General features: G+C 51.8%; 1 protein-coding gene across 1 annotated transcript in view; it reads left to right on the forward strand.

The window, feature by feature from the left end:
- LAMB1 (laminin subunit beta 1) overlaps positions 1-27,155 on the forward strand; it is a 182,265-nt gene that overhangs the window by 144,704 nt on the left and 10,406 nt on the right. The window contains exons 14-26 of the mRNA XM_013004629.2: positions 1,423-1,581; positions 2,417-2,544; positions 2,903-3,026; positions 3,571-3,778; positions 4,320-4,463; positions 4,672-4,903; positions 8,719-8,882; positions 9,600-9,824; positions 10,920-11,134; positions 11,822-11,918; positions 18,937-19,306; positions 22,367-22,551; positions 23,718-23,959. Coding sequence (XP_012860083.1) covers positions 1,423-1,581; positions 2,417-2,544; positions 2,903-3,026; positions 3,571-3,778; positions 4,320-4,463; positions 4,672-4,903; positions 8,719-8,882; positions 9,600-9,824; positions 10,920-11,134; positions 11,822-11,918; positions 18,937-19,306; positions 22,367-22,551; positions 23,718-23,959 — 2,493 coding nt within the window. The remainder of the gene's footprint in view (positions 1-1,422; positions 1,582-2,416; positions 2,545-2,902; positions 3,027-3,570; positions 3,779-4,319; positions 4,464-4,671; positions 4,904-8,718; positions 8,883-9,599; positions 9,825-10,919; positions 11,135-11,821; positions 11,919-18,936; positions 19,307-22,366; positions 22,552-23,717; positions 23,960-27,155) is intronic.

Genomic DNA, 27,155 nt, shown 5'->3' on the forward strand with positions numbered 1-27,155 from the left:
CCCGGGTGGCACAGTGATGGCACACTCAGTGCCAAGCAATAGGTTGGCAGTTCAAAACCACCAGCCACTCTGCTGGGGAAAGAAGCGCTCCCCTGCATCCAGAAAGATGAAGTCTGAGAAAACCGAATGGGGCAGTTCTACGCCGTCTTATTGAGGTGCTGTGAGTGGGAATCTACTCAGTAGCAGTGGGGGTATTTTGATTTGATTTGGTTTGTATTGCATCACACACTCTCCTGAAATTGTAGGGCCTTAGACTGTAAGCCTGGCACTTCAGCCGGGGTGATGTCTCATGAGCTTCCTAGCAACATGGTGGATTCGAAAAAATGAGACTTCTTTCACAGCATCAAGCATGTGGAAGGGATGAAGTAGAAGCTTCCAAGTCTCTTAATTCCAACAGGGAGGATAGCATAGGGTTGGCACCTCTTGAATGGGTAAAGCAATAATCACTGGCCTGCAGAGAGAGAGAGGCAGGTACTGGCAGTCACCTTCGCAGACAACCAACCAGAGGTATTTCACGAACAAACTCACTGGCATGCTTGAGTGAAGCCACTCAGATGGCTGGATGTGCAGTGGCAGTCCTTCTTCAGCCGTGAACTTCGATCACACCCGCTCTCTTCGTGTGTACCCGGAGCTTGAAACTGGCCTCCACGAGGGAAACGGGCAGAACCTACTAGATGCCAGACCCTCACGGCCATTGAGTCATTTCTGGCACTGGCAACCCTCCAGGACAGACTAGAACTGCCCCTGCGGTTTCTGTGGCCGCCCTTTTCACGGAAGCCTGGTAGACGGCCACCTCTCACAGCTGGGGGGGTCAGTAACTGAGCACGTAACCACTGGGCCACCAGGGCTCCTCAGATAGTCGATTCAAACTCACTGCCATCGAGTCGATTCCAACTCGGCCACCCTAGCAGGCAGACCCCGTGGGTTTCCGAGATTCCGAATCTTTATGCGTGCAGACAGCCTCATCTTCCTCCTGCAGCACAGCCGGTGAGTGCGAACCACTGGCCCTGGGGTTAGCATCTGGATTGCGAAGCCCACGCTACTACCGGGCTCTTTAGATCCTGAACAAGCCTTCAAGCCTTGTGGCACATTTGAGGAACACCTCGATGCTCCTAGGCTGGCTTATTACCACACACTTGGGCTCTTCTCTTTTCTTCCTTCATGCCAATCCCCTAGGGATAGCCTAGGAAGTGTGGTCCTCCCCTCCTCTCTCCAGTGTGCCAAGACTGCCCCATGCACAAGACTACAGAGAGAGCAATAGCCACCTTTACACGTCACAAACGGTCTTTCAGTCTACTAGCAAAGAACGCGTGACTCCAAAGAAAGATAGCTGTCCAGTTCTGGACATTTGGGTGCCTTGAAATTTCTTCCACGTTAGCATTAATTGAATTCCATCTCACCTACTGTTGCTCTTGCCCTCAGGGGGTCAGCATCGTGGAGCGGCAGTATATCCAGGACCGAACTCCTTCCTGGACTGGAGCGGGCTTCGTCCGAGTACCCGAAGGGGCCTACCTGGAGTTTTTCATTGACAACATACCTTATTCCATGGAGTACGACATCCTAATTCGCTATGAGCCCCAGGTAAAGGAACTCCACGCCGGCTGCCAGAGGGGCCTGACTGCTCACAGACGTGCTGTCTTTTTGTAAGAGTTCGAGGTCGCCTCAGAACAGATCACCTCTGGCTTGCTAACCTGCGTCACAGAATTTAGAACATCTGTTTCCCTTTCATTTCCTTCAGCAAACATTGAGAGAGTTCTTGCTAGGCCCCGAGGCCTGAGGCGGTAACAAGGCATGAGATCTGCTCCTTGCCCTCGCAGACTGCTCAGCCCAGCGAGGGACGCAGGGCCCTAACCGCAGCAGAGGCAGAGTACGCAGGGCAGCTGCAGAGAGAGAGCCAAGCAGTGACAGAAGACAGCTTATTGCTGGCTGGGCAGGGCCCAACGTGGGGCTGCCTACACGTTTCATAAAGAAGATCAAGGCCTTTCAGCACACTGTATTTTCTCACAACTCACGCGTGTAACACGCATGTGCACAGTGTGCACGGGAAACATACGTGAGGGGCTTGAGTGGTACTGTACGAAGTGCATGTTACTTGCATTTAAAATACAGGGGATGGAGGGCGGGAAATGAAACTCGCCCCGAGTCAGAGAGAATTCAAACCAGACTCACTGCCGGCCAGTCGATTCTGACGCATAGGGATCCTAGACAGCGTGGACCTGCCTCTTGGGTTCCCGTGACTTTTAAATCGCTACAGGAGCAGACAACGCTCATGTTTCTCCCGAGGAGCAGCTGGTGGGTTTGAACCACTGTCCTTGAGTTTGCAGCGCAATGCATAGCTGTGGCGGAGCAGTCCTTGCAAAGCGCGATGGCGATGGAGCAGGCTGATGGTGTCCTTCTGATTGCTTTTGCACTCTAGCTGCCCAACCACTGGGAAAAGGCTGTCATCACAGTGCAGCGACCTGGAAAGATCCCGGCCAGCAGCCGCTGTGGTAATACCATACCCGATGACGACAACCAGGTGGTGTCCCTGTCACCGGGCTCAAGGTCAGTGTGGCAGTGGTTCCCAGCTCCACAAAACTCCAGCACGAATGAGTGTTTACTCTGATCTTGCCTTGCGAGCCTTCCTCATCACCTTAGAGCCAGATGCTCTCCCCTTGGGGGTCGCCCACCTGAACCAAACTCTCGAGGCTCTCCTATAGGGCAGTCACACGGCGGCCCCTCTGGGCCTCCTAGGCGGTGTGTGTCCTACAGGAGTAGAAAGTCTCATCTTTCTCGCTGCTCGGAGTGGCTGGCGGTTTCGAAATCCTGACCTTATGGAACCTGTATGTTTCTCTTGCTTTTAATTCTCCACGGTTGATTGTTTTTTTTCCTTGTTGTTGTCTCTGTCTTTGTTTTGGAGCAGATATGTGGTCCTTCCCCACCCTGTGTGCTTCGAGAAGGGCGTGAATTACACCGTGAGGCTGGAGCTGCCCCAGTACACCTCCTTGGACAGCGAGGTGGAGAGCCCCTACACGCTGATCGACTCGGTGAGTGAGGGTCCTTCTGGCCGGGCTGGGCAGAGTTCCCCAGCAGTCCCCGTGGGGGTGACTTGGGGTAACATCCGGAGGTTCCTTGCTGGGACGTAGACTTAGGAGCGGGGAGGGTTTTGCTTTGCTATGTGATGAGTCTCGTTTTCTTTTTTCATTAAATTCTGAAACTTTTATTCTTTTTAATTTTAATCATTTTATTGGGGCCTCGTACAACTCTTACCACAATTCATCCATCTATCTCTTGTGTCAAGCACATTTGTACATTGGTTGCCATCATCATTCTGAAAACATTTGTTTTCTACTTGAGCCCTTGGGATCAGCTCCTCATTTTCTCTCCTCTGTCTCCGCTCCCACTCCCACCTCCCTCTTGATAATTTATGTTATTATTATTTTGTCATGTCTTACGCTGTCCGACGTCTCCCGTCCCCTCGTTTTCGAGGATCGGAGAAACGTCTGGGTTTGTTGGTGTGCTTTTGCGTGTGCGTGCTCTCGCTGAGGCAGAGGGGCCGAACCTTAGCAGTGGGCCCTGCTCGCCTCGCAGCTTGTCCTCATGCCGTACTGTAAGTCTCTGGACATCTTCACCGTGGGCGGTGGCTCCGGAGACCAGCTGATCACAAACAGCGTCTGGGAGACGTTCCAGCGGTACCGCTGCCTGGAGAACAGCAGGAGCGTTGTGAAAACGCCCATGACGGATGTGTGCCGGAACATCATCTTCAGCATTTCTGCCCTCTTGCACCAGACGGGCCTCGGTAGGTCGTGCTTACGAGCCTGCTTCCGCCTCTCGGACGGCAGGTACCTGGGGGTACGGAGGTGGGAATGCACGCCCTGAAACGTGCCCCATTATCCTTTCAAGATGATCCTCCTGTAGCCTGTGGTTACAGAGCCCATTGAAGATGGAGTCAGAAATGACAGCTGCCGAAGGGGCAAGTCAAGTCCATGAGAAGCAGCAGCTTCCACCCAAGTTAGGGAGATGGACTGGAATTCCATCTCGGGAAGCGTCAAATAACTTAGAAGAGGGCCCACCAACCTCCCGGGCTTTTGTTGAATGGCTTGTGATAGTTGAGTTCTGAGGGCCTAGAGAGAAAATTTTCCTGACCTCCTGCCTAGAAAAACTGCCTCTTAGCTGCCTGCTGGGCCCTCCCTCCCCGACGCCACAGGGCTGGTGTGGTGGGACAGTCAGAATTCGGCCTGAGCCGGCGTGGGGAGAGGAGAGTCAGGGTGAGCGCAGGGGGGCAGGTTTGATGGGCTGCGCGGCCGTGTCTAAGGGTCTGGCTTCTCTCTCCCCTGCAGCTTGTGAGTGCGACCCTCAGGGCTCTTTAAGTTCCGTGTGTGACCCCAACGGAGGCCAGTGCCAGTGTCGGCCCAATGTGGTGGGAAGAACCTGCGACAGGTGTGCTCCTGGCACCTTTGGCTTCGGCCCCAGTGGATGCAAATGTAGGTGAATCAGAAGCATGGTAGTGTCCTCGTGCACAATCTTTGGTCACCAGTGGGCCTGGGGGTTGCGGCTCCCCTCCTGGGAGCAGTTCGGGGAGCCCCTATGCCTGCGGACTCTTCCCCTTAAGCCCATGGTGGGAGAAGGGTGCTTGTCACCGGGGGTGTTCTTCCGTGTAACGGTGGCTCCCTTGGCTGCCTGTTTCTCCAGCTTGCGAGTGTAACCTGCAGGGCTCCCTCAGTGCCTCCTGCGATCCCGTCACCGGCCAGTGCCACTGCTTCCAGGGGGTGTACGGGCGCCAGTGTGACCGCTGCTTACCTGCCCACTGGGGCTTTCCGAGTTGCCAGGCCTGCCAGTGCAATGGCCATGCCGATGACTGTGACTCAGTGACGGGGGAGTGTGTGAGCTGCCAGGACTACACCACGGGCCGTAACTGCGACAGGTACGTGGCGCTGCCTCCGCGGAGTCGGGAGGACAGGGCGGGCCGTGGCAGGGCAGCCATCCTGGATGGGCCCCAGAATTCATCTGTACCACGGCTCACTCGTCGCTGCCCACCTCAGTACTTTCTGGGCACTCACTCATGCTCGTGGATGGATTAGGTTAGCATCCCCATGTGCCAGCCACTGTTCAGCTGCCGTGGATAAGGAAGGGGCATGGCTCTCGGAGATGCGTTCCAGGGTCGCTGTGGGTCTCTCTAGGATTTCTAGTGCACACTCAGCAGATTTCTGGCCCAGCATGCAGGTTGTGGCATGGTGGAATGGTGGGAATACTCCACTTGACTCCAGGTAGAAACCAAATCCAGGTGGGGATTAGTCATCGGAAACAGCCTTGTATTTTTTTTAAATAAAATTTTATTGTGTTTTCAGTAAAGATTCACACAGATTAAGTTTTCACTTAATATTTTCTACATAACGTCTTCAATGATATTGGTTACGTTATTTTTCATCCCAATAGAATGCATAAAATAATTTTAAAAATAGAACAAATTAAGAATGGGTTAAAAGTGAAAAAAAAAATGCCTTTGTTCCTCTATTTTTCTTTCATGCCTTCTTTTGTATTAAATATACACAAACATGCATGAGGGTAAATCAGAAAATATTGCTACAAAATTATAGAAACCTTATCAAACAAAAATATTAAAATGTGAAATGATAATTTCTCAACCTATCTTCTATCCTTGATGTCCTCCGCATGCAGCACTTCAGATCTCCTGTCATTAGTGTTCAAAGAAGTCACTCTGTATTTGAGAGGCCCTTGCGATTCGGGTGGTATATATTCAAGGTCATATTTTGGCTCATATGGGCTTGTTTCAATTTTATTTTTTTTAATCGTTTTATTAGGAGGTCATACAACTCTTATCACAATCCATACATACATCAATTGTGTGAAGCACATTTGTGCATTCATTGCCCTCATCATTCTCAAAACATTTGCTCTCCACCTAAGCCCCTGGCATCAGCTCCTCATTTTTCCCCTTCCTCCCTGCTCCCCACCAGCCTTGTATTTTTAACAGAAAGAAAGAAAAACATTTGAGGCAACTATTCTTTCCAGAGGGCGGGGCTTGCACATTGGGCAGCTCACCAGAAGGTCAGCAGTTCAAAACCAGCAGTCTTGGAAATCCACAGGGGCAGTTGTGCTCTGCCCTACATGGTTGCTAGGAGTCGGAATCAACTCAGTGGCAGCGAGTTGGGTTTTTTACTTTCGGGGGGCGTTTCCAGAGACTGTAAACAACCTGCAAAGGTAGATCTGTCCTCCAGTTAGCAGGTGTGCATCGACTAATTGCCACGGTGGCCAAACCCTGCTGCAGATACAATCAGAATAGGATATAGACCATGCCTCCGATCACAGTTTAGCCCGGGAGGAAAAAATACATAAAAATGTCCATGCTCATTGGATATCGTTCATTACTCATTCATTATATAATAACACATGGATATCATTCATCATTACTAATAAGAAAGGCAGATGTACTGTTAAACCCCATTTTTTGGGAGGGTGAGAATCTCCACCTTTCTATATCCATGAATTTTCATCTCCTCTACTACTCAATCCTCTGTCTAGAACGTGGTTTAAAAAGCTGGCTGTGTTCTGCCTGTATGAAAGGCATTCTTCAGAGGAGAGGAACTGGAATTGAGTAGGGTGGGAAGACGGGACAGGAGCTCCAGGCCCCAGCTCCTGCTGAATGGTGTCCCCAAAACTTGGAGGTTCCACTGATGATGGCTCTTGTTAGAAGTTACTCCTCCCAACCCCCAAATTGTGTTGTGAAAAAAGTGGCACAAAATTAACTAGGCCAGCGCACGAGGAGACTAATATATCGGTGCCTCTCTTCTTCCGTAACTTTTGGTTCTTTCGGTGGGTGATGGAGAGAGACAGATGAGAAAATCCGATTTAAAAGTAGACCTCTGGATGGTTGAGCGGAGAGGTAAACCGCAAAGGTGGCTGCCCGTAAGGCTGGTTCAAAACCATCTGTTTTGATTCTCGAGGAAGCGTGTGAGCGGACATGGGACGAGGAGATTTGTGGCTGTAGCTTGGCTAACCAGGATTTATTTATTGATTGAGCATTTGGAATGTTGCTCTCTAGTTTAAGCCAGTAACTCATCCTTCTCTGTCTTCCAAGATGACCAGAGTTCCCTCCCATGAACCGGCAACACCAAGAGGCTAGGCTCAAATTATTCTCCAGGGGGCAAGTGTGCAAGAGACAAGAAGTGAACCTGAGGTTTTGTCTCATGTGTTAGCGGTCATTTCACCACGAAAAGCCCCTAGAGCACGTCCTCAGAAACCCCCGCACACATTTCTGCATCTCTCTACCCCGTCGGCAAACTTTGAGATGGAAGAGCCAATTCTGTCCCTTACCGCTTAAAAATTGTTCAAGAGCCATAACTATATTTTTTACAAACAAAATCACCATTAGCTGCATAAAGGCCTGTAAAAATTTTCAGTTTTACTTCAGAGCTACATACATGTGTGTTTTGAACGAGCTGCATCATATGTGGCTTGAGAGCCAATTCCTGCCCTAACATAGTTAGGAAACGCATCCGCGTATTTTATCGTAGCGCACGGTGTCTAGTTCAATAGAGAGTTTGTTTCCTCCAACAAATGTCCCCTCCTGCTTCTGTCTTCCCAACTTTTCTTAAAGCTGTAATAGTCCCTCTGCCTCAGAAGAACTTGAGAAGCAGACGAGACTTCCAAGGCCCAGTTTTGCATCCCACTTGCTTTATAATCCTCCGAATATCCACTTTCTGCTGTAAAATAACTACCGTATATACTCGAATATAAGCTGACCAGAATATCAGCCGAGGCACCTAATTGTACCACAGAAACTGCATTAAAAATGTGCTGACAACCCCAGCTTATACATGAGGATATACGGTAAGTTGGATTAAATGGGCTCCAAAGGTCCTTTAGATATTCCAGAGAAAATGTGAAAATAAGCCAGTCACCATTCATCTCGAGAAGCCGCGTGATGTGGTACATGAATTCCTTGTTAAAAGGAGTCTGAAGTCAACTATTGACTTCATATGAACTAACCTTGTTAATCCCCGTATCTGTAAACCAGGAGAGCTGGGACCTCTTGGCTGTGGGTGGTTGATAACCGGCATCCCTTCTCCCTGCCCGAGTTTGGCATCACCTGAGGAGCAGACACGGGATTCCCCCAGCTGGAGATCTTCCCAGTCGGTTGCATTGCTGATAAAAGCAGGGTTGCAGTCAGGGCATTCAGATCTGGTCATTGTGGACATCACCCCACCCAGCCCAGGCAGTCAGACAACATTCAGTCACCTGTCACCCCCTCCACTTCCCTCAAGGGCAGGAAGCAGGAAGGTCAGAATAGACCGATGACTGGATGGGAGACTGCAGGTGGGAGATGTCTTCTCCCGTGAGGAGTGAGTGAAGGCCGGGCCAGGTGTTTCTCCACAGCTGCAGTGCTGCAGGTGTCCTCAGAGCAGCAGCAGCACCTGAGAACCTGGGAGTCGTATACATTCTTGGGTCCTTCCCCAGGCTGCCTGAATGAGAACCCCCAGGGGAGTCCAGCAGTCTGCATTTGATAAGCCCCCAGGCTGCCTGAATGAGAACCCCCAGGGGAGTCCAGCAGTCTGCATTTGATAAGCCCTCCAGGGGATGCCCATGGGAACCACAGGCTGAGAACCACTCCTGTCATGGAAAGGCCTCCACAAGAAACAGAGGAGTTAGGGAGTCAGCGTTCCCCAAAGGAGTCTTAACAGTAGGGCTCATGGCTCTTTCTTTTCCTCATCTGTCTAGGTGCTTGGCCGGTTACTATGGCGACCCCATCATTGGGTCCGGAGATCACTGCCGCCCTTGCCCTTGCCCAGATGGTCCCGAGAGCGGACGCCAGTTTGCCAGTAGCTGTTACCAAGATCCTGTTAGTTTGCAGCTTGCGTGCATCTGCAGTCCTGGATACGTGGGTAAATAAGGCACCTACCTTTATCAGCAAAGAGGGTTGAATAAGAGGGGACATTCGTTGTTAAGAAAAGAATGGATAGGCTGGCTGATTTAGTTTATTTTTTAGTAATCCTTAATGCTAACACAGCTGTTCTCAACCTGGGGGTCGAACAACCCTTTCACAAGGGTTGGCCGGTCACAACTGTAGCAAAATTAGTGATGAAGTAGCAATGAAAATAAGTTTATGGGTTGGGGGGCGGGCGCTCACCACCACACTAGGAACTGTATGAAAGGGTCGCGGCATGAGAAAGGTTGAGCACCACTGGTTGATAGAACCCTTGGACTTGGATTTCAGTAGCAAAGCCACCATTTAGGTGGTCAAATCCTTATTTAGCTAAAGTCCCATGGATTCAAAGGAAACTGTTAAAACTGCCCATGCGACCTGGTGAGAATGGGAGATTGCTGTCTCCAGGCATCACCATAGGACATGTTGGGGCGCCCTTGCCTGGCTCCTTCTGCGTAAAGAACACCCAGGTTCTCCTTAGCCGCTGTGGCTCTGCGGCAGTGCTGGCTCCAGTTCTTTCCCCTCAGAAGTGGGCGTCCCCCGGCTCGTCAGGACCGCGGGGAGAGGAGCCCATCAGTGCCTGGGCGGGCTGTCCCTGGCAGGGGTGTCAGCTGAGTGGTGAGCTCCCTAGTCAACAAGCTGAAAAAGTCGTCTTCTTGGCTTTCCTGGACAACAGGCGCCCGGTGCGATGAGTGTGCCCCAGGATTCTTTGGCAACCCCTCGGTTGTTGGTGGGACGTGCCAGCCTTGCCAGTGTAACCACAACATCGACACCACGGACCCCGGCGCCTGTGACAAGGAGACCGGAAGGTGCCTCCGGTGCCTGTACTACACGGAAGGGCCGCACTGCCAGCTGTGCCGCTTCGGCTACTACGGAGACGCCCTCCAGCAGGACTGCAGAAGTGAGCCCAGCCGCCCCGTCCCTGCCCCTCCATGTAGTGGACACGAGCAGTGTGCAGAGAATCTCACCCTGGCCGAGGAAAGGGGGAGATTGGCTACCTTCCCTTGGCAATAAGTCACTTCCTGGCAGGACTAGCCGTGTGGGGAAATGACCCCAAGGGAAATTTCTCATGGCGTTCCTTGATTTCAAGTTCTGCTCATGAATTTTCTGGGTGGTTGGGACTTCGCGGATTCTAAATGGCCCTCCTTCGTCCCCAGCTTTTCTGGTACCATGATGAGGTTTTACCCAACTGAGGAAGGAGGAAACAGTAACTGTGAAGTCTGTCCCAAAACTTCTTGTTCTCTCTTGCTCTGATCTGGAGATCCGAGGCATTTCCCCCTGGCTGGCTGCTGCCAACCCTCAGGCCCCTGTCTCTGTTTATATAAACGCTTGGCTGGAATGTTGAGGACCAGCAGGGCTGGATTCCTCAAAGCCTTACTAACTCAGAGCTTCTACCTGCCCCATTCCCCACGTCCCACACACTCATTCCTGCCAAGAGTTTGAAAGTAGGAGACACCTCAAATCCCACTGGCATCTTCTTCACGATTTTCACACTAAATCCTCACCTTGCCGCTACCTGCAGCTTGTTACTAAGTGTGTGATTTGAAAATAGCCACTGGGCAAAAGAAGCCTTTGTGCTTCTCTGCCTGGGAAATAAATGTCCGTCCGGTGTAGCCTAGCACGAGAACTTTAACAAAGCTGAGACTCCCGGCCGTTGAGTCGATGCTGGCTCATGGAGACCTGGTCGGGTAGCACTGGCCCTGTGCGCTTCCATGACTGGCTACAGGAGTAGAAAACTGCAGAGTTCTCCTATGGGGTGACGTGCTTTGGAACCGCTGACCTGTGGGTAGCAGTCCAACTTGTAAGTTCACCGCCAACAGGGCTCCATGAGGATTTTAGAGGAACAGTAATTTCAGGGTTGCGGGTTTTTTATATCACCTTCATTCCTGTCCCTACCTCTCTGCATGTCCGGGTGGGGATCAAACGAGGGGGAGTCTGAGCTCTGGGGGCTGAGGAGTGGAGGTACAGGGGCTCTAACTTCAAGCCTCTCTTTCAGAGTGTGTCTGCAATGATCTGGGGACCGTGCGCGACTACTGCAATGGCTCCGACTGCCAGTGTGACAAAGCCACTGGCCAGTGCCCGTGTCTCCCAAACGTGATCGGGCAGAACTGTGACCGCTGTGCGCCCAACACCTGGCAGCTGGCCAGCGGGACTGGGTGTGGTCCCTGCAGCTGTGACCCTGCCCATGCCTTTGGGCCATCCTGTAACGAGGTGAGGGGCCAGGGGTGTGGCGGTGAATGGGTTCCCTCTCTTTGGGCTCCTAAGGGCATCCTCTGGTGGCTTGGCCCCCAGCGAGCCGGGGGCAGCCCTGCAGGGAGCACAGAGCCTGGGCGGAATCTGGGTGCTTACTGTTCCCCCTGGCTGGAGCTGACCCTACACACCGCTCAGGTGGGCTGCCCAGGCTGCTGCAGCGCAGACTGACTGGAAGCCGGTGAGACTTTTTGCCTGTGAAGCTTAGGGAAAAAACCAGTAGGTCCAAACAAACAGCAGTCAGGAGGATGGCGCAGGACTCGACCGTGTTTGGTTCTGTTGTCTGTAGGGTTACTATCAGCTGGGAAGGAACCCAGGAGCCAAACCCAGCACTCTAGAACGTTGGTGTGTTAGCTCACAGACACGATTCGAGCAGTGCGCCCTCATTCGGGTGGCCGAGGATGGCGACCCATCCCTGAGGACAAGAGGCAGGGACCAGTGTGTCATGTGCTGGCCAGGACCTTCCCGGTCCAAAAGGCTCGGTGGGAAAGGAGCTGCTGTACAGGGTTCTCACACCAAGGACCAAAGGTGCTTTTTGCCTGAACTGGGGGCGCCGGCACTCGGCTCAGGCCCGCTTCCCACTGGCATCTGACAGTGAAAAGCTTGCTGCTGCCCGGAAGTCTGACCAAGGTCTGTTTTCTGGCACAGTTTACAGGGCAGTGCCAGTGCATGCCCGGGTTTGGAGGCCGGACCTGCAGCGAATGCCAGGAACTCTTCTGGGGAGACCCCAACGTGGAGTGCCGAGGTGAGAATGGTGTGCGGGGTGGTGCCCACGGCCGCCTGGGACCGGGTCAGAGGGCAAGAGAGCAAATAGGTGCAAGAGCGTGGTGTCATCGACATCTCCCAAATAGGGAGTTGATTCGAACCCAAGCAAGCCCGCAGGACAGAGGAAAGCCGCTCCGGGAGGTTGCAGGGGCAGACAGCTCCAGCTTCCTCCCAGGGGGCAGCAGCTGGTGAGTTTGCCCCTTGTGGTCAGTAGCCCAATGCCAAAGCCACTGCTCCACCAGGGCTCCTTAAACTCCAAAGTGAGGCTCAGCATCTGTCTATAAAAGCTCTTCGTTTAAGTACAAAAGAAAGTTGTCTACTCATTGTATAAAAACGAACAGGAAACCCCAAACCAGCATGTCTGACAGTGCTTACTGCTCCAGGCCCACTGGGGCTCAGGGTAGCACTGGGCTTGTCTTTGTATTAGAACACACTCACACACACACAATGGAAGGGGCTTTGTTTGTTTTCAGTGCTTTTTACCTAAACAGGCTCATGTTAATTATCTACCAGGGGCGTTCACGAAGTGTGTGGACAGATTCCATTATCTGGGTTGACTGCGTCCTGAGCAACCACTCCCCTTGCAAGGAGCGCGCTATGCCACCGTCCAGACGCGCCAAGGGATCTCCAGGAAGGAAGCACTTCTTGAAGTCTGGTTTTGCCCCCAAACTTTTCAGTTTGACTCAGTTACAGCCCTCACATTTATAAATGCCCCCCAAGGGCTTGATTTTACCCCCCGGATAATTATTCTGTTGTCTCATTCCCTGATTTTATCAGCGTGTGCTATTGGCGAGATTGCTTTGGCTGCCAAAACTTTCTGACCTTTTGCTCCATCTGAGCATTGTTAGCATGAAAAGCCTGCCACCCGGAGTCTGCCTCAATCGGAGAATTGTTCGCTGAGTGCTCCGAACCTTACACCTTCCCTTCGATCTGTCCTTCCAGCTTTGAGCTCTCAATCTGTCAGGGGAATCGTGACTCATTGGAGCGCCATCAACTTGTGTGGGTCAGGAGTTCGGTCCAGTTTTAGAAACTGCAAAGAGCGAGAGCCCTGGCGTCAGTGTCCGCCAGCTCCCTTGTTCATTTTACCCAGAAGAAAGGTCAGCCTCGTGGCGAGAGGAACTGGCCTTCGGGAATGACCAGCCAGCAGCGCAAAGCAAAACCCATCCAGCAAAGAAGTGGGGTGATTTGCATGGGGCGGTTGTGTAGACTCCCTCCTGCTCCCCTTCCCTCTGCTTGAGAGGGGTTAAGGCTCAGCTGACAGCTGAAAGGTCTACCAGTCACATCCACTAGTGGCTGGCTCCAAGGGAGACAAGTCTTGGCAATCTATTCCCATAAAGATAATAGTTTTGGGGGGGGGCGGGGTGCTGCCCTGTGGGGCAGTTCTGGGGGTGGGGTTGATCTGCGTCAGTCACCCAACAGCACCCTGGGAAAAGAACATGAACTCTTCTCAAAGGAGATGACTGCCAAGTAATTTTCCTTGATTTCCGTTGAAATGGAGAGCACAGATTGAGACTTCCTGGCACCACCCGTTGACCATCCGCTTATAGAGAGGCTTAGGTCATAGCTATGCATTCTTCTTGTGGAGGGGTGGGGGGTGTAGTTATATAAAAGACAGATGAGTTGCCTAAAACTTACAAATGGTGGTTGAATGTTCCTTTTGTCCACCCGGGTCGGGGCTCTCGGCCAATCATGCCAAGTTTGAACAAGCCCACCAGTGTGTTGGGGTGGAGAGAGAATCCCATCCACCCACCGCTAACATGCTGGAGCAAAGGTCCCCCGCAGGGCTCTGCATTGTGCCCCTCAGGAGTCACAGGGCCAGCATGAGGACTCTTTTCTGTTGATTCATAGAAAGCAGAGAGAGGGCAAAGTTTCCTTGTGGGGCTTCGGACTCTTGGAAAAGGACAGTTTCTTTAAGGCCAGCTGATGGGGACTGTGGAGCATAGGCGGGTCCCTGTGACAGCTGGCTTCTGAGAAGGACATGACTGTCCTGGATAAGGGTCTATTAGGGCATGGCTGTGGCACGGAGGTACCGTCAGGAACCTTAGTGGGAGGATTTGGTTTCATCAGGTCAGCTGAGATCAGTCTGTGAAAACCCTTTAAATGCCAGGCCGTTAAAGGCGAGCTTTCTTCTGAGCTGAGGCAGTCTGGAGAAGAGGGTGAAGGAGATAGAGAAAACAGAGGTGCTCTATGGGTCTGACTAATAAGTACTTAGGGGGAACCCTGATGGTGTAGTGGTTCTACATTGGATTTTGATCCGCATGGTCGGCAGTTCAAAACCACCAGCAGCTCCTTGGGGGAAAAGACCGGGTTTCTGCTCCCATGAACAATGACAGGCTCGGAAACCACAGGGGGCTCGCTGGCAGTGAGTGTGGGTTTTTGGAGGCTGTTGTTTTAGGCAGTTCTGGTGGGTTGGTCGTTAAGGCACTGGGCTGTTAACCTTAAGGTGGCTGATTGGAAGCCACTAGCCACTGCACGGGAGAAAGATGTCTTCCAGAAAGATCGCAAGACTAAAAACCGAGCCCGCTGGCATCAAGTCGGCTCCAACTCGGCAACCTTAGCAGACGAGGAGAGCTGCGCTGCTGGGTTTCTGAGACTGGCCCGTTAGGGAACCAACCAGCTGCATCGTTCTCCCAGGAGCACCAGGCGGTTGCATTTGAACCCCCAACCTTGTAGTTAGGAGCCCAATGCTTAGTTCACTGTGCCAATAAGGCTCTTTTTCCATACAGATTACGGCCTCGAAAACCTCATGGCCTTGACTTGTGTGGTGTTTTGCTTTGGGCATCAATGGCTGTAAAAGTGAATGCAATCTTCTTCAATTTGGAGCCCTGGTGGCGAAGTGGGTCTATGTTGGACTGCTAACTGCAAGATTAGCAGTTCAAAACCACCCACGGCTCCTTGGGAGAAAGACCAGACTTTCTGTTCCCAGTAAGAATTACAGTCTCGGAAACCCACAGGGAAGTTCTACTTGTAGGGTTCTCATGAGTTGGGATCCACTCAGTGACCACTTAGTATGTTATGGTGGCCCAGTGAGTTATGCATTAAGCTGCCAACCACAAAGTCAGGGGTTCAAACTCACCAGCCGCCACTCTGAGGGAGGAAGGGAAGGCTGACTGCTCCTGTAGTGACTAGATTTTGGAAACCCAAAGGGACAGTTCTACTCAGTCTTAGTGGGTCACGATGAGTCTGACTGGACTTTATGGCTTGGACATTTTATTCTTCATTTACATGTCTCCAGGATCACGTTTTAAATGATGAAAAAGCTTTGTCAAAATAAGAGGAAGCCTACTGATCCCAGAATGAACTTACTGAAACAAGTAGGAGTCTTTGGTTCATGGCTGTGGTGGCGGTCTATGTTTTTAACGTGCTCCTTTTGTCTGCATGGTGTGTTCACCTTAAAGATGCATCAACAACTTCTGCTGCACACTCGCTTACACTCTTCTGCCATAGGGAAAGTGTGTGGTCGTCTGCCACAGCATCCCATTTCCTAAAGCACCACAGTGCTGCCACCTCCTGTCTCCCATGGGCAGGCGGGAGAAAGCCGGAAGCCATTGATGCTCCTTGATGATCTCCACCCTGCTGGGTGGGAGGCGATTGGCATGACCTTGTCATAGTGTGAGAATGGCATTTAACTTGCCAGCTGCGTGCCAGGCTTTCTGCTTCAGCCATGAGTGTGGCGGGCTCTCAGAAAGGACCAGGAGGGAGGTCTCTCATCGGGGTGTGCATGTGGCCCTTCTAGGGCTCCCCTCCCAGGTGAGTGGTTCTGGAAACGTCGCAGATAGTCAGGGAGCGCAGGGTGATACGGCTGTGCATGGTTTCCCAGCTGCAGTTTGAAATGCAAATGGAGGCATTTTAGAGGAGTCCTTGCCGTCAGGATCGACTTTGTCAATGCTGAACCGGCAACAGCCAGCCCTCTGGGTAAGGGATGGACGGGGTGTTGAAGCCAACAGCAACGGAACAGGACTCTCTGTCTTCTGGAGCCTTTGGAATGCTGGCCTGAGCTGAACTCCAGGCGCCAGATGGGTGGGATGCCTGAGTGACAGTCCCACAGTGTCAGGCCTGTGTTTGCCCTCAAAGATGCCCATGACAGAATGAGAGCAAGGCATGCCATTAGTGATGAAAGAACCCGAAAATCATTCACTGGAGAAGTTAAAAAGAAATGTGTCCTGGGCACACGTCTCTTGCCCCGAGCAAGAATCCAGTCAGAGCTTGTTTTAGGACTGAATGAAAGGGTTCCTTTGCCTTGCCTATGGGAAGAAAGAATTTTCTGAGCAAATTAAAAAAAACAAAAAAAACGTGAAACTTCTGTGTCCCTTCTCCCAAGCCAAGGTAAGTAGGCAAAGGGTCATTGGACCCCCTTCGGGAAGGATGCTGAGTTGTCTTAATGTTCTCTGTTTTACTTCTCTGGGTTCTATCTCCAATGTAATGGATACACAGAACTCAGACAAAACTCACGATTAAAGGGCTTATTCAGAAGGTTAACAAGCTGTAATGCCAGTGCGAAAGGCTCAGGGTTGCATTGTCAGCGCAAGTCCCAGAGTTCTTTTTGGTCTGATCAGAAATGCCCACAGGGCATACCACTCCTCCACTTCATGCCTCAGCCCAAAGGAACTCAGCCCCACTCCCACGGGTCAGCAAGCATAGCTTCCCCAATGAAGTGCCCAGAGGCCCCCACTCCACAGCCCGCCGCCCCCACACAAGCACTCTGCTTTACTTGCTCTGTGGTTGTGAGTCCATTGTGCCGTTTGTTCTGTGCTCTGGCTCCTGGTGCTGCTGCTGCTCCTGCGATGCTGTCGCTGCCTTTTGGTGTCTAGAGGACACACTCCACTCCTGGCTCCTGGTGCTCTTGAGATCCTTCCTCCTGCTTCTCCAAGGGCTTGTTTTTACACAGCAGGATGGCATGGCAGAAAATCCAGTTAGTCACAGGTGAATCCTTTCAGAATCTTCCCCCATCTTCTCACCAGGTTCATGCAAGGAAATGTCATTTAGTGGAAGTTAGATGCTTTGGCTGGAAGAGCCACATGAATGCATTCACTGTCCCTGTCGCTGGGAGGGCGGGGGTAAAGTCCTCTGGTTTCTTGCATGCTGACATAAGGCCTTGCGTTTGCACATCAGCCTATGTGGGTGGACGTCCAGAGCCCTGACTCCTTGCTCCAGCTCTACTCTTGGAAGAGTAAAGAGAAGCTTGGGGGTGGGGGTGGGGTGGCAATAAAAATTCACACTAATGTACAAAAGGCAAACTAGAACAGCTAGAAAAATGACACAGCGTTCTTCAAAGGAGCCTTAATGGCATAGTGGGTTAAGCATCAGACTACCAACTACAAGGTTGGCAGTGTAGACTCACCAAAAAGATGTTACAGTCTGCAGGCTGAGAGCCTCCGAAACCCCGTGGAGCAGTTCAGTTCTGGGCCTGCCGGATCCGTATGAGGTAGATTTGACCCGATGGCATTGAGCTTATTCTTCAGGGTTGGGTCTACTGACCCTCACATCCACATCATGGGGGCTTTCCTAGGGATGCTCATCCTCAGGTCCTGCCCCAGACACCCTCAGTGGGAACTTGGGAGTCGGGGCCGGAGCCGCAGCCTGAGATACTATGACGTGGTCCAGAGCCTTTCCGCTTTCTGGAAGGTGACTGCATTTCCTTTAAAGATGGGGAGGTACGTTTATTGAAATGGAAAGCATTCCTACATTTTAAGCATCCTCAACCCCTTCGGGAGGTTTTCTTCCTTCTCCTGTCCTTAGAAATCCATGTAGGCTTTCCTAATATATCTGTAGGGTTTCTCAGGGGACCCCACTAGAGAAACCCATGGGCTGAACACTTCTTTAATACAGCTAGGTAAAAACAGAGTGAAAGAGTTGTTTGGGCTTTTCCTTCCTGCAGACCACCACCCGGGTTTTAAGGTGCCAGTGTGTGTGTGTGTGAGTCTCAGAGGAGGGTGTCGGCCGAGCTGCCTTGCCCACATGCCCTTGGCTGTGGCACACAGTGTCCAGGGAGCAGCTTCGAGCTCGCACTCCATGGAGCACAGTTAGAGCGAGCCGCGGGAGCCACCCCTGACTCAGCGTGAGAGTGGCCCAGAGAAATAGGAAAATGCCCACAGTGCCTGGCCAGAAACAATCCTAAGGAAACAAATGAAGGGAAAGGTCAATTTTTTTTTAACTCCAGGCACCAAAGGAAGGCTATCCTATTTTTAAATCCTGAAGGTAGAGGACTTCAAATATTCCAAACTTCTAAAGCTTTGAAGGATCATGGTGTTGTTGGCAATTGCCCCTCAGAACCCCTGTTACACTGCGCCGGTTTAGTTCTCTTTTTATCAGTAATTGAGCCCAGGTGTAAAGCATAGATTACTGACCTTGCTGTTACTATTTTGTATTGCCAATGTTCTACACAATGATGCATTTTTAACGCTGGGGGGAAATCGTGTTACTGTACTTCAGCAGTACTCATCCTTGGGTGTGGCCCAGGGAGTTAGATGCCTTGTTTTGGAGAGCCACTGTCATCGTGAAATACACTTGAATCGTCTGTGCCGCTGTGACCTACAGCGCAGCCAAGCAGAGGGCGGTGGAGGAGGGTGGCAAGAGCAGGTCAGAGGTCAAGAACACAGGCAGCAGAGTTGCAAAGTGGTTGTGCTGTCAGAGGGGGCAGGTCGTGCAGTCCTCTCCACTCAGGCTCTACCGCCGGGAGTAGTGATAAGGTAGCGCCTCAACTCAGGTCACAAAGCATCAAAAAGCATTGCTGCAAAGCCTGCCGCCTCGTAACTGGTCAATAAGAATTAGTTTGGTTTCCCCCTATCACACTGGTATTACCAGGAAGGGTCCACGGTGGTTCGCGAGGGTTGAGTGTGAGCCATGAGGCCGCTGCTGCAGCCCCTCCATAAGCCTTTGCTACATGGTGGTCCATAGCCAACACCGTCCCGTGTGACAGTCACCAAGGGTCTACGTGCCACCCGTCAGTAACGTTCGTGATCCAGCAGGTCAGCTAAGCACTACCGTTTCTCTTGCAGCCTGTGACTGTGACCCCAGGGGCATTGAGACGCCACAGTGTGACCACTCCACGGGCCAGTGCGTCTGCGTCGAGGGCGTAGAGGGGCCGCGCTGTGACAAGTGCACTCGAGGCTACTCGGGGGTCTTCCCCGACTGCACGCCCTGCCACCAGTGCTTCGCGCTCTGGGACACGATCATCAGCGAGTTGACCAACAGGACCCACCGATTCCTGGAGAAGGCGAAGGCCTTGAAGATCAGCGGGGTGATCGGGCCTTACCGCGAGACTGTGGACTCGGTGGAGAAGAAGATCGACGAGATAAAGGACATCCTGGCCCAGAGCCCCGCGGCCGAGCCGCTGAGAAACATTGGCAGTCTCTTTGAGGAAGCCGAGTAAGTAGCTCACGCGCCAGGATCCCAGTTCACGGGATGTTTGCAGCTGCGTGAACATACAGCAGAGCTCCTGCAAGGGTGCCGGCCAGCTCTCCTACCGCAGGGGTGAGGGCAGCATTGAGTGAAAACCGATTCGGGGCTGGCCATTCATGTCCCTGCAGCCCGGGAATGAGGGTGAGTGAGGTTCGCACACCCCAGGGAGCCACAGGATCAAGTGTGTGCAGGCTGTGGTCAGTGCTCGGCTTGTGACGGACGCGCCAGATAGGGCGGAAGGTGAACTCTGCTCCCTGCTAGGCTTATGAACTTGGAGAACTCACTGAGTTCCTGAGCCTCTGTTTTCTCACCTGTGCACATGTTTATACCGGGGAGAGAGGAATACTATTGGCCTCTGCCTTAAACAATAAGGAACTCTGACGGTGTAATGCTTATGCCTGGGGCTTCCCTCTGCAAGGCCCGCAGTTCAAAACCACCTCAGGAGAAAGACAGGGCTTTCTACTCCTAGAAAAAGCCAGTCTCAGAAACTCCCAGGGGAGGTTCTACCCTGTCCTACAGGGTCGCGGTGAGCCAGCGCCAACTGGATGACAGTGAGATTGGCTTTTTTTTTTTTAAACAAACCCGTTGCCCTTGAGTGGATTGTAACTCATGGTGACCCTATATACAGGACAAAGTAGACCAAACCCAAAGCCACTGCCATCGTCAGTTCTACCGCATGGTAGGGCTTCTGAGGCTGCCAAGTTTGATTGTTGACCTTGCAGATGGCAGTCCCTTCCCTCGCTGACAGGGCCACCAGGGCTGCCCGGGCAGAGCGGAACAACTGCGTTGATTGCCATTGTCATAAGTTTTGCTACTCTTGGGGAAATTCCATTACCATCAGTAAGAGTCCTTATTTGCAAGTGATTTTTTTTGCTGCACAGCCATTGATGCACCAGACTAGCATATCACTCACCTAATTCTTCCAAGTTCTTGGCACTGAGAAATAAACCCTTTCCCAGCCCTTGTGTGAGTCATTCCTGCTGCGGCTGCAGAGTGATGATTCCCGGTGGAAGCAGAGAGATGGAGCTGGAGGGTGCTGAACTTCTCAGGGATCAGACACCATTTTTCTGCCCTTTCTCTTCTCCTCATCTATTCCAAGTACCTGTGTCAAGAATTCCATTGCCAAAAAAGGGCATCGTCCCCCAAAACCAGCACAAATAAAATCTAGAAACGGAAGGAAGGAGCTCGCTGTTGTGATTCTCCAAATGGTATTTTCTTCCCAGATTCATCTTATCACCAAGAGGCAGGGCACGGCAGCATTTTGGTGTGTGAAGAGTCCCTCATCGGCATGTCTAAGAAGATAGCATAGCCCCTGGTGGCCCAAAGGGTTAAGCATTCACTGGCTAGCTGAGAGGTTGGTTCGTCGGACCTCCTCCCCCTCAGAAGCAATGGGCCGCAGTTCTGCGCCATCCTGATTCGGTGGCCCCTGGTTTTTGTTTCACTTGGTTTTGTTGTCTCTTGGTTTTCAGAAGGCAGACAGACCTTTCACCTCATTTGCTTGTTTTTGAAAACCAGGAAGGGAACTAGGAACATGAGCTTCCAGAGTGAACTAGATTCTGAGTAATGCAGTGTCTGGATTTGACTCAAGCATTGGGTTTTGTGCCCAAGACTGCATGGTTGACCAGACGTTGGGAGCCGTCAGGTGAGGCCTGCTGCATTAAATGGGGAAATGCGAAGACACGGCCCAGCCTTCTCGTGTGCAGTGGCACACGTTTCGGTGGCAGCAGTCGAGAGGCTCAGCCCGTTGACGTGGAAGAAATGCCTCGGCCTGGGCGTGTGCCCACGGGAGCAGGAAAAGACCTGCTGTCCTTTGAGAGCCCGCCCGCCCGCCGAGCGAGAGCACCTTCCTGCCGCGGCCGTGTCGACCCGTGCTGGCCATCCATCGGGGAAGCTAGTTCCATTTCTCTCCCCCCCACTCCCCACCAACACCCCAGGCTGTCTTGGGGTCCCAGGTAGCAGTTTTACACAGTAGGGGATTTGACTTTGTTAATCTTCATGCCAACCTCTATGAGACCTGAAGAACCGAAAGCCTCCCACGATTAACCCATGCAAAAGATTGTACATTCTGTTATCCTCAGGAAAGGTTACTGAGCTTTTTAAAGGTAATCTAATCTACCAAATCCAGTGAGCTGTTGACATTGGTTTTCTTTCTTCGAGTTAATCTTGCCACTCTCGTAACCGTCTAGCGGCTCTCAACCTCTGGGCATCTCCAGGTGTCCCCACTTCTATACCGAGCGGGATCTCTGAGAAGGCGATCGGGGAGTGATGGAGGATAGCCCAAAGCGAAGGTCTAGTCAAGTCTTCCTAGGTGATTGTCTGCGGACGTACTGCGTGTGCACAGCTCGAGTAAGTGCCTACCACAAGCCTTCAGACAGCGACAAGGAGATACTGAGCCACACATTGGGTTCAGGTTTCACGTGAAGTATTAAGGAGGGAAAAGTTGACCGGTCTCCCTTTCAATAGATAGTACTTTCTTTCTCAGGGCAAAAGGAAGGACTGCTTGTTGCCAAAGGCGGCTCCTCTGGTGGAGCTTGCCTGAAGGGGGCGGAGAGTAAGAAAAGCTGGTTTGGGTGGCACCCCATTGTCTTCCTGGTGGGCTTCCTCCTGGCCTGGTTCATCTCCACGGAGACGCCTCAGGCTCAGAGGAGAGCTGTGGTGGTGAGGGGGGTGGGGGGGCCGGCAGAGGTCCACACGGGAATCCTTCATGTCTTTGCAGCTTGTGGGTTGTGTGCATGCAGGAAACCGTTTTCCTCCGGAGCTGGGCCTCCACACTCTGGCCTATGCACGGATCGCAGCAGACACGTAGAAGCCGCCCGCTGGCCTGTGTTCTGCCGTGGTGCACCTGTGTTTCCCTTCCACGGCCTTGAAAGGCAGACAGACTGTTGATAAGGAGCGTTAACACCGTACCTAGAAAGAAACGAACTGTTAAGTTGTTTGAAATGACACGCAACGGCTGGTGACAGCGTTCTCAGGAGGCGATGTAAAAAACGGACACGTTACAGTACCTATTTGCTCTTCTCTTCTCAGGAAACTAACCAAAGACGTGACGGAGCGGGTGGCTCAGGTAGAAGGGGCGCTGTCGGACACAGCGGCCCAGAGCAACGGCACGGCCGAAGAGCTGGACTCGCTGCAGGCGGAGGCGGACCGGCTGGACGACACGGTGAAGGAGCTGGTGGAGCAGCTGGAGTTCATCAAGAACTCGGACGTGCGGGGTAGGCATCTGAGGCAGTGCTTTGGGTGGGGGGGCGGGGGGTAGTGCCTCTTCCATTAGTTTAAAAACTTTTTCCTCCGAGAGCCTCCAGATGCAAGGATGAGCGTCTTGGTTTTACCAGTGGGGGAGCCGGGGCCCAGAGAGACTTAAGTGACACAGCTAGAGACCCCAGAGACTGAGTGGCAGTAGCTGCATATAGCAGTGTCTGTTCTCGTTTTTCCAGTGAGAGCGTAGCCCCTTACCCCAGGCTTGGATTCAAAAGGAACCCTTCGGAATACTTAGAATTTAAGTTCATCGTGCTGTAAGTTCATCTATGTTGTAGAACTGCCAATAATTCTCCTTTCCTTATGGATCTCATAGACCGAGTATAGGGCCAAGCCCATAGCAAACCAACCCGTGGCTGTCAAGGTGGTTCTAACTCATAGCAACGCTATAAGGACAGCGCTGCCCCATGGGGTTTCCAAGGATGTGCTTATGGAAACAGACTGGCTCATCTTTCTTCTAAGGAGTGCCTGGTAGGGTCGAACAGCTGACCTCTCCATGAGCAGCTGAGTGCTTAACCACAGTGCCACTAGGTTTCCTTACACTCCTAGCAAAGCAAGAGGAGGTGGACCTGCCCGATCATGCTATCCATCCCTGTTGGGTGCACTTGACTTTTTCCTTTGGGCTGGGTCCCTAGAGCTAGAACGTTATCCTGGGTCATGTGCATTCTGGTGATTTGTATGGTTTCCGTTGAATGACCAGATAACCTGATGGCACGGTGGGCTCAGTATTGAATGGCTAGCCAGCAGGCTGGCGGTGCAAACTCGTCAGCTGAACTTCTGCTCTGAGTGGGCGTCAGCTCGAAGGCAGGGTTTGGCGAAAGGCCCGAGGAAAGGGAAGCGTCCAGGCCGTGTCGAACTAGCTAGGTGTGGGAATACTGTCTGTGTGATGAACTGAGGCTTCATCTTCCATCCAGATGTTTGCCTCTCCCCTTACCCTCAACACAGGTCCTGCAGCATCCGAGACAAACCAGACCGCCTCATCGAGATGTTCGCTTCTTGAATTTTAAACCCAGTCGTACAGAAAATGGAGGGGCTGCAGACACCAAATAGGGGTGTGGGTGTTGGCTTGGTGGGAGACCAGGTATCATGGGATTAACAGCGGGCAATTCCCTTCCTGCCACAGGCGCCTTGGATAGCATCACCAAGTACTTCCAGATGTCTCTGGAGGCTGAGCAGAGGGTGAACGCCTCCACCACAGACGCCAACAGCACCGTGGAGCAGTCGGCCCTCACTCGAGACAAAGTGGAAGACTTGATGCTGGAGCAAGAGTCCCAGTTCCGGGAGAAGCAGGAGGAACAGTCTCGCCTCCTCGATGAGCTGGCCGGCAAACTGCAAAGCCTGGACCTTTCGGCCACCGCTGAGATGGTAAGGTTTGGGGGCCCGGTCTTGCTGGTGGTGGTCACGTGCTCCAGGGCGGACGCCGGCAGCTAAGCACTCAGCGTTACCCAGAAGATCAGCGGTTTGATACCCGCAACTGCTACCCAAGAGAGCTGCAGAAGTCTGCTTCCTTGGCGATTGACAGGCTCAGGAACCCGGAGGGGGTGGGGTGGGGTTCTACTCTTGTCCACTGAGGTTGCTGGAAGCAGGAATTGGCCAGGTGGCAGCAGGCAGGCTGATCTCTACTGTTGTTCACCATGCAAATGACTGGGCCAGAGGGAGACTCCAGGCTCAGGTTTCTGGTTGACGGTATGGGGTGTCCTTGAGCAAGCTGGATTCAGTGCAGCTGGTACCCATGGTTCCAGCTCTCCCTCCCTCTGTAGCCAAAGACCCACCACGTATGGGCTCCATACCATTGTATTGACCCAAACCATGCTCACTGCCATCAAGTCAGTGCCAACTCAGAGTAACCCTATAGGGCAGGGTTAGAACTGCCCCTGTGAGTTCCCAAGACGGTAACTCTTTATGGGAGTAGAAAACCCCCAACTTTCTCCCTGCATTCACCCAGTGACTGCTTATTTAAACTTGGTCCTCTCTGAACTGTATACTTTTTTTCCTCTGTTCTTATTCAAAGTGCAAAATCCATCTCCATGGAGGAATTCAGAATTATTCTCATAGGAACTTCCTACAAAAAAAACCCAAAAAATTCAGAGTGCCAAAGGAGGTGTTTTTTTGTTTTTTTTTCTTTGTGTGTGTGTGTGTGTGTGTGTGTTAGCTAAAATGTTCCTTTGTTCCAGTAACTTTACCTGGTGGGGATTAGCCTAGGAATGGCCTAGAAATCAGATTAATTTCCTAGAAGCTTTTAAAGAGTCACCCTGGAGCCAAATGAAATGGAGTAGCGAGATTAATGAACATCAGACAGGCAGCCAGAAAAGGCCAAACGGACCTGCTCCCTCAGCCTGCTCCTTTCTGTGTTGTTCCTGGAAGGGGACCCGGCTGGGAGAAGTTGGAGGGTGTTTTCTGTTGACTAAATCCTGTGTTTGCTGGGCTAGAAATGCAGGTGAATAAGATACTGTGAAGAATGTCTTCACCATCCTTCTCTCAGACGGTGTGGGGTGAGAACCCGCTGTCTGCACTATATTATCATCATTGTACTGATGCCGCCAAAGTTTTTTGGTTTTTTTTTCTTTTTTAACATTTTATTAGGGGCTCATACAACTGTTATCCCAATCCATACACACATCAATTGTGTAAAGCACATTTGTACATCGTTTCTCAAAACATTTTCTCTCCATTTAAACCCCCGACATTAGGTCCTCATTTTTCCCCTCCCTCCCTGCTCCCCCCTCCCGCATGAGCCCTTGATAGTTTATAAATGTGTATTTTGTCATATCTTGCCCTGTCCAACGTCTCCCTTCATCCACTTTTTGGTCCGACAAAGTTTTACATGTAGTAACCCAGGAAACTTTCCAGTAGTTTTCAAAATAGGGAAGGAGCCCTGGGTGTGTAGTGGTTACGTTTTGTGCTCAAGGTCAGCAGTTGAAAACCACCAGCACCTCCTCAGAAAATGGTAAAGAGTGACTGCCACAGAAACTCACAGGGTGGTTATACCCTGTCCGACAGGGCCACTGTGAGCCAGCCTGGACTTGATCGCCGCGAGTCAGAATCGACTTTGGTGGCCACGACTTTGGCTTGTTTGGTTATGGAAATGGAGCGTCAGTGCATCTCCTGGTTACCATGTAACAGAAGGAAGCCTGGAGGCCCGGAGCCTTGTGGACCTAGCGGGTGACAGGTATCTAGAGAGAGGAAGGTCCATTCTCAGTTTTTCTTTCCTTTCAGTACTGATGCCTTCCTAGCGAGTTAAAATAAAAGCCAGTCACCGCAGGCCAGTAAGATCTCTGCAGACGGAGCGTGAAGGAGCTGCTACACATGCAGGACTCCCGCTCTGCCAGAGCACAGTCGTCTGCGGTGGGGTGCAGGAGCGGTGCCTTGCGCTCTTTCCCTAGAATGAGCTATTGCTTCTGCTCGCTTCCACTTCCGTTGTTTACTTTTTCGTCTTACTGACAGGGACACAGCAAAACCAATCCCCGTTTCTACATCTGTGACTCAGATATCCATTGCATTCTCTGAGTTGTGCAACCAGCCTTACCCTCACATTACGACTTGTTCTTCTCTCATTAACAAGCTCACTGCCTCTGGGTTCCTATTTAATCAGGCTCTCCTCTTTATGAATTTTTGGATTGATTAGTCCACAAAAACTCCCCTGACAGGCTCCCTACTGCTTTTTCCCTGTGTACAGTGTGTGTGTCAGGTACCATCAGTCTTTGCTCTTGGTGCATACTTAGCAAGAACCTTGCATGTTCCGTGCTGTCTGCTGAAGCAAAGCAGTCTTGTGTACATGCGGGTGGTTTTCAGGTGGTCTCCCTGAAGCCTCACACTTCTTTCCATAATGGAGATTGACCGTCTTCTCACAGGCAGGATGGATGTTATTTGCTGAACCTCTTTTGCAATGGGAGAGAGTATTTATTGTGGTTATTAGTTTGAGAGACAAAAGCTCAAGCTCCCTGCCTTCAATTTAATTACGACTCATGACAACCCTGTCGGACTGAGTAGAACAGCCCCCTTGGTGCCTGACCTGTAACTCCTCCCAGAAGTGGAAAGCCTACTGTTTCTCTGAGTTGTGTTGTGGTTGATGGTTCGGAACTGCTGGCTGACCTTGTGGTTCACACCCCAACACAAATCTACTACGCCACCAGGGCTCCTGATTTGAGGTACAGTGACCTGATAGTTATCTATCCTAAAATTATTAGGCTAAAGCTTTTATTGAGATCCATCCTAAACATGATTTTTTTTTACTCCTAAGAAGAGGAGTTTCTCAGTTGTCGGCTCCTTTTCTGTAAAGCTTCCGCTTCCTTCTGGCCTGGGCCTTTCCCACGCAGGAGAGCTTTGCACACGCTTTTCTCCCTGCTGCCTTCTCTGTCACGGAACGCACTTGGAGGTTCTGAATTTGTGTGTAAGGACCTTGGCCTTGGCGTGATCTTGGAGAAGGTTCTGCTAGATTAAAAAGGATGGACAGGTGAGGGGGAAGAATCTCTGGAAAGGCTGAACCCGTCTCACATCGGGAATGTCCTCCCTCTCTGTCCCTCCTCAGATCCCGCCGCCGGGCAGCAAATCCTCCCCCACC

This window comes from Echinops telfairi, unplaced genomic scaffold (assembly GCF_000313985.2).
Source record: "Echinops telfairi isolate 266 unplaced genomic scaffold, ASM31398v2 ScPeMD7_23;HRSCAF=83, whole genome shotgun sequence".
Classification (NCBI taxonomy): Eukaryota; Metazoa; Chordata; class Mammalia; order Afrosoricida; family Tenrecidae; genus Echinops; species Echinops telfairi.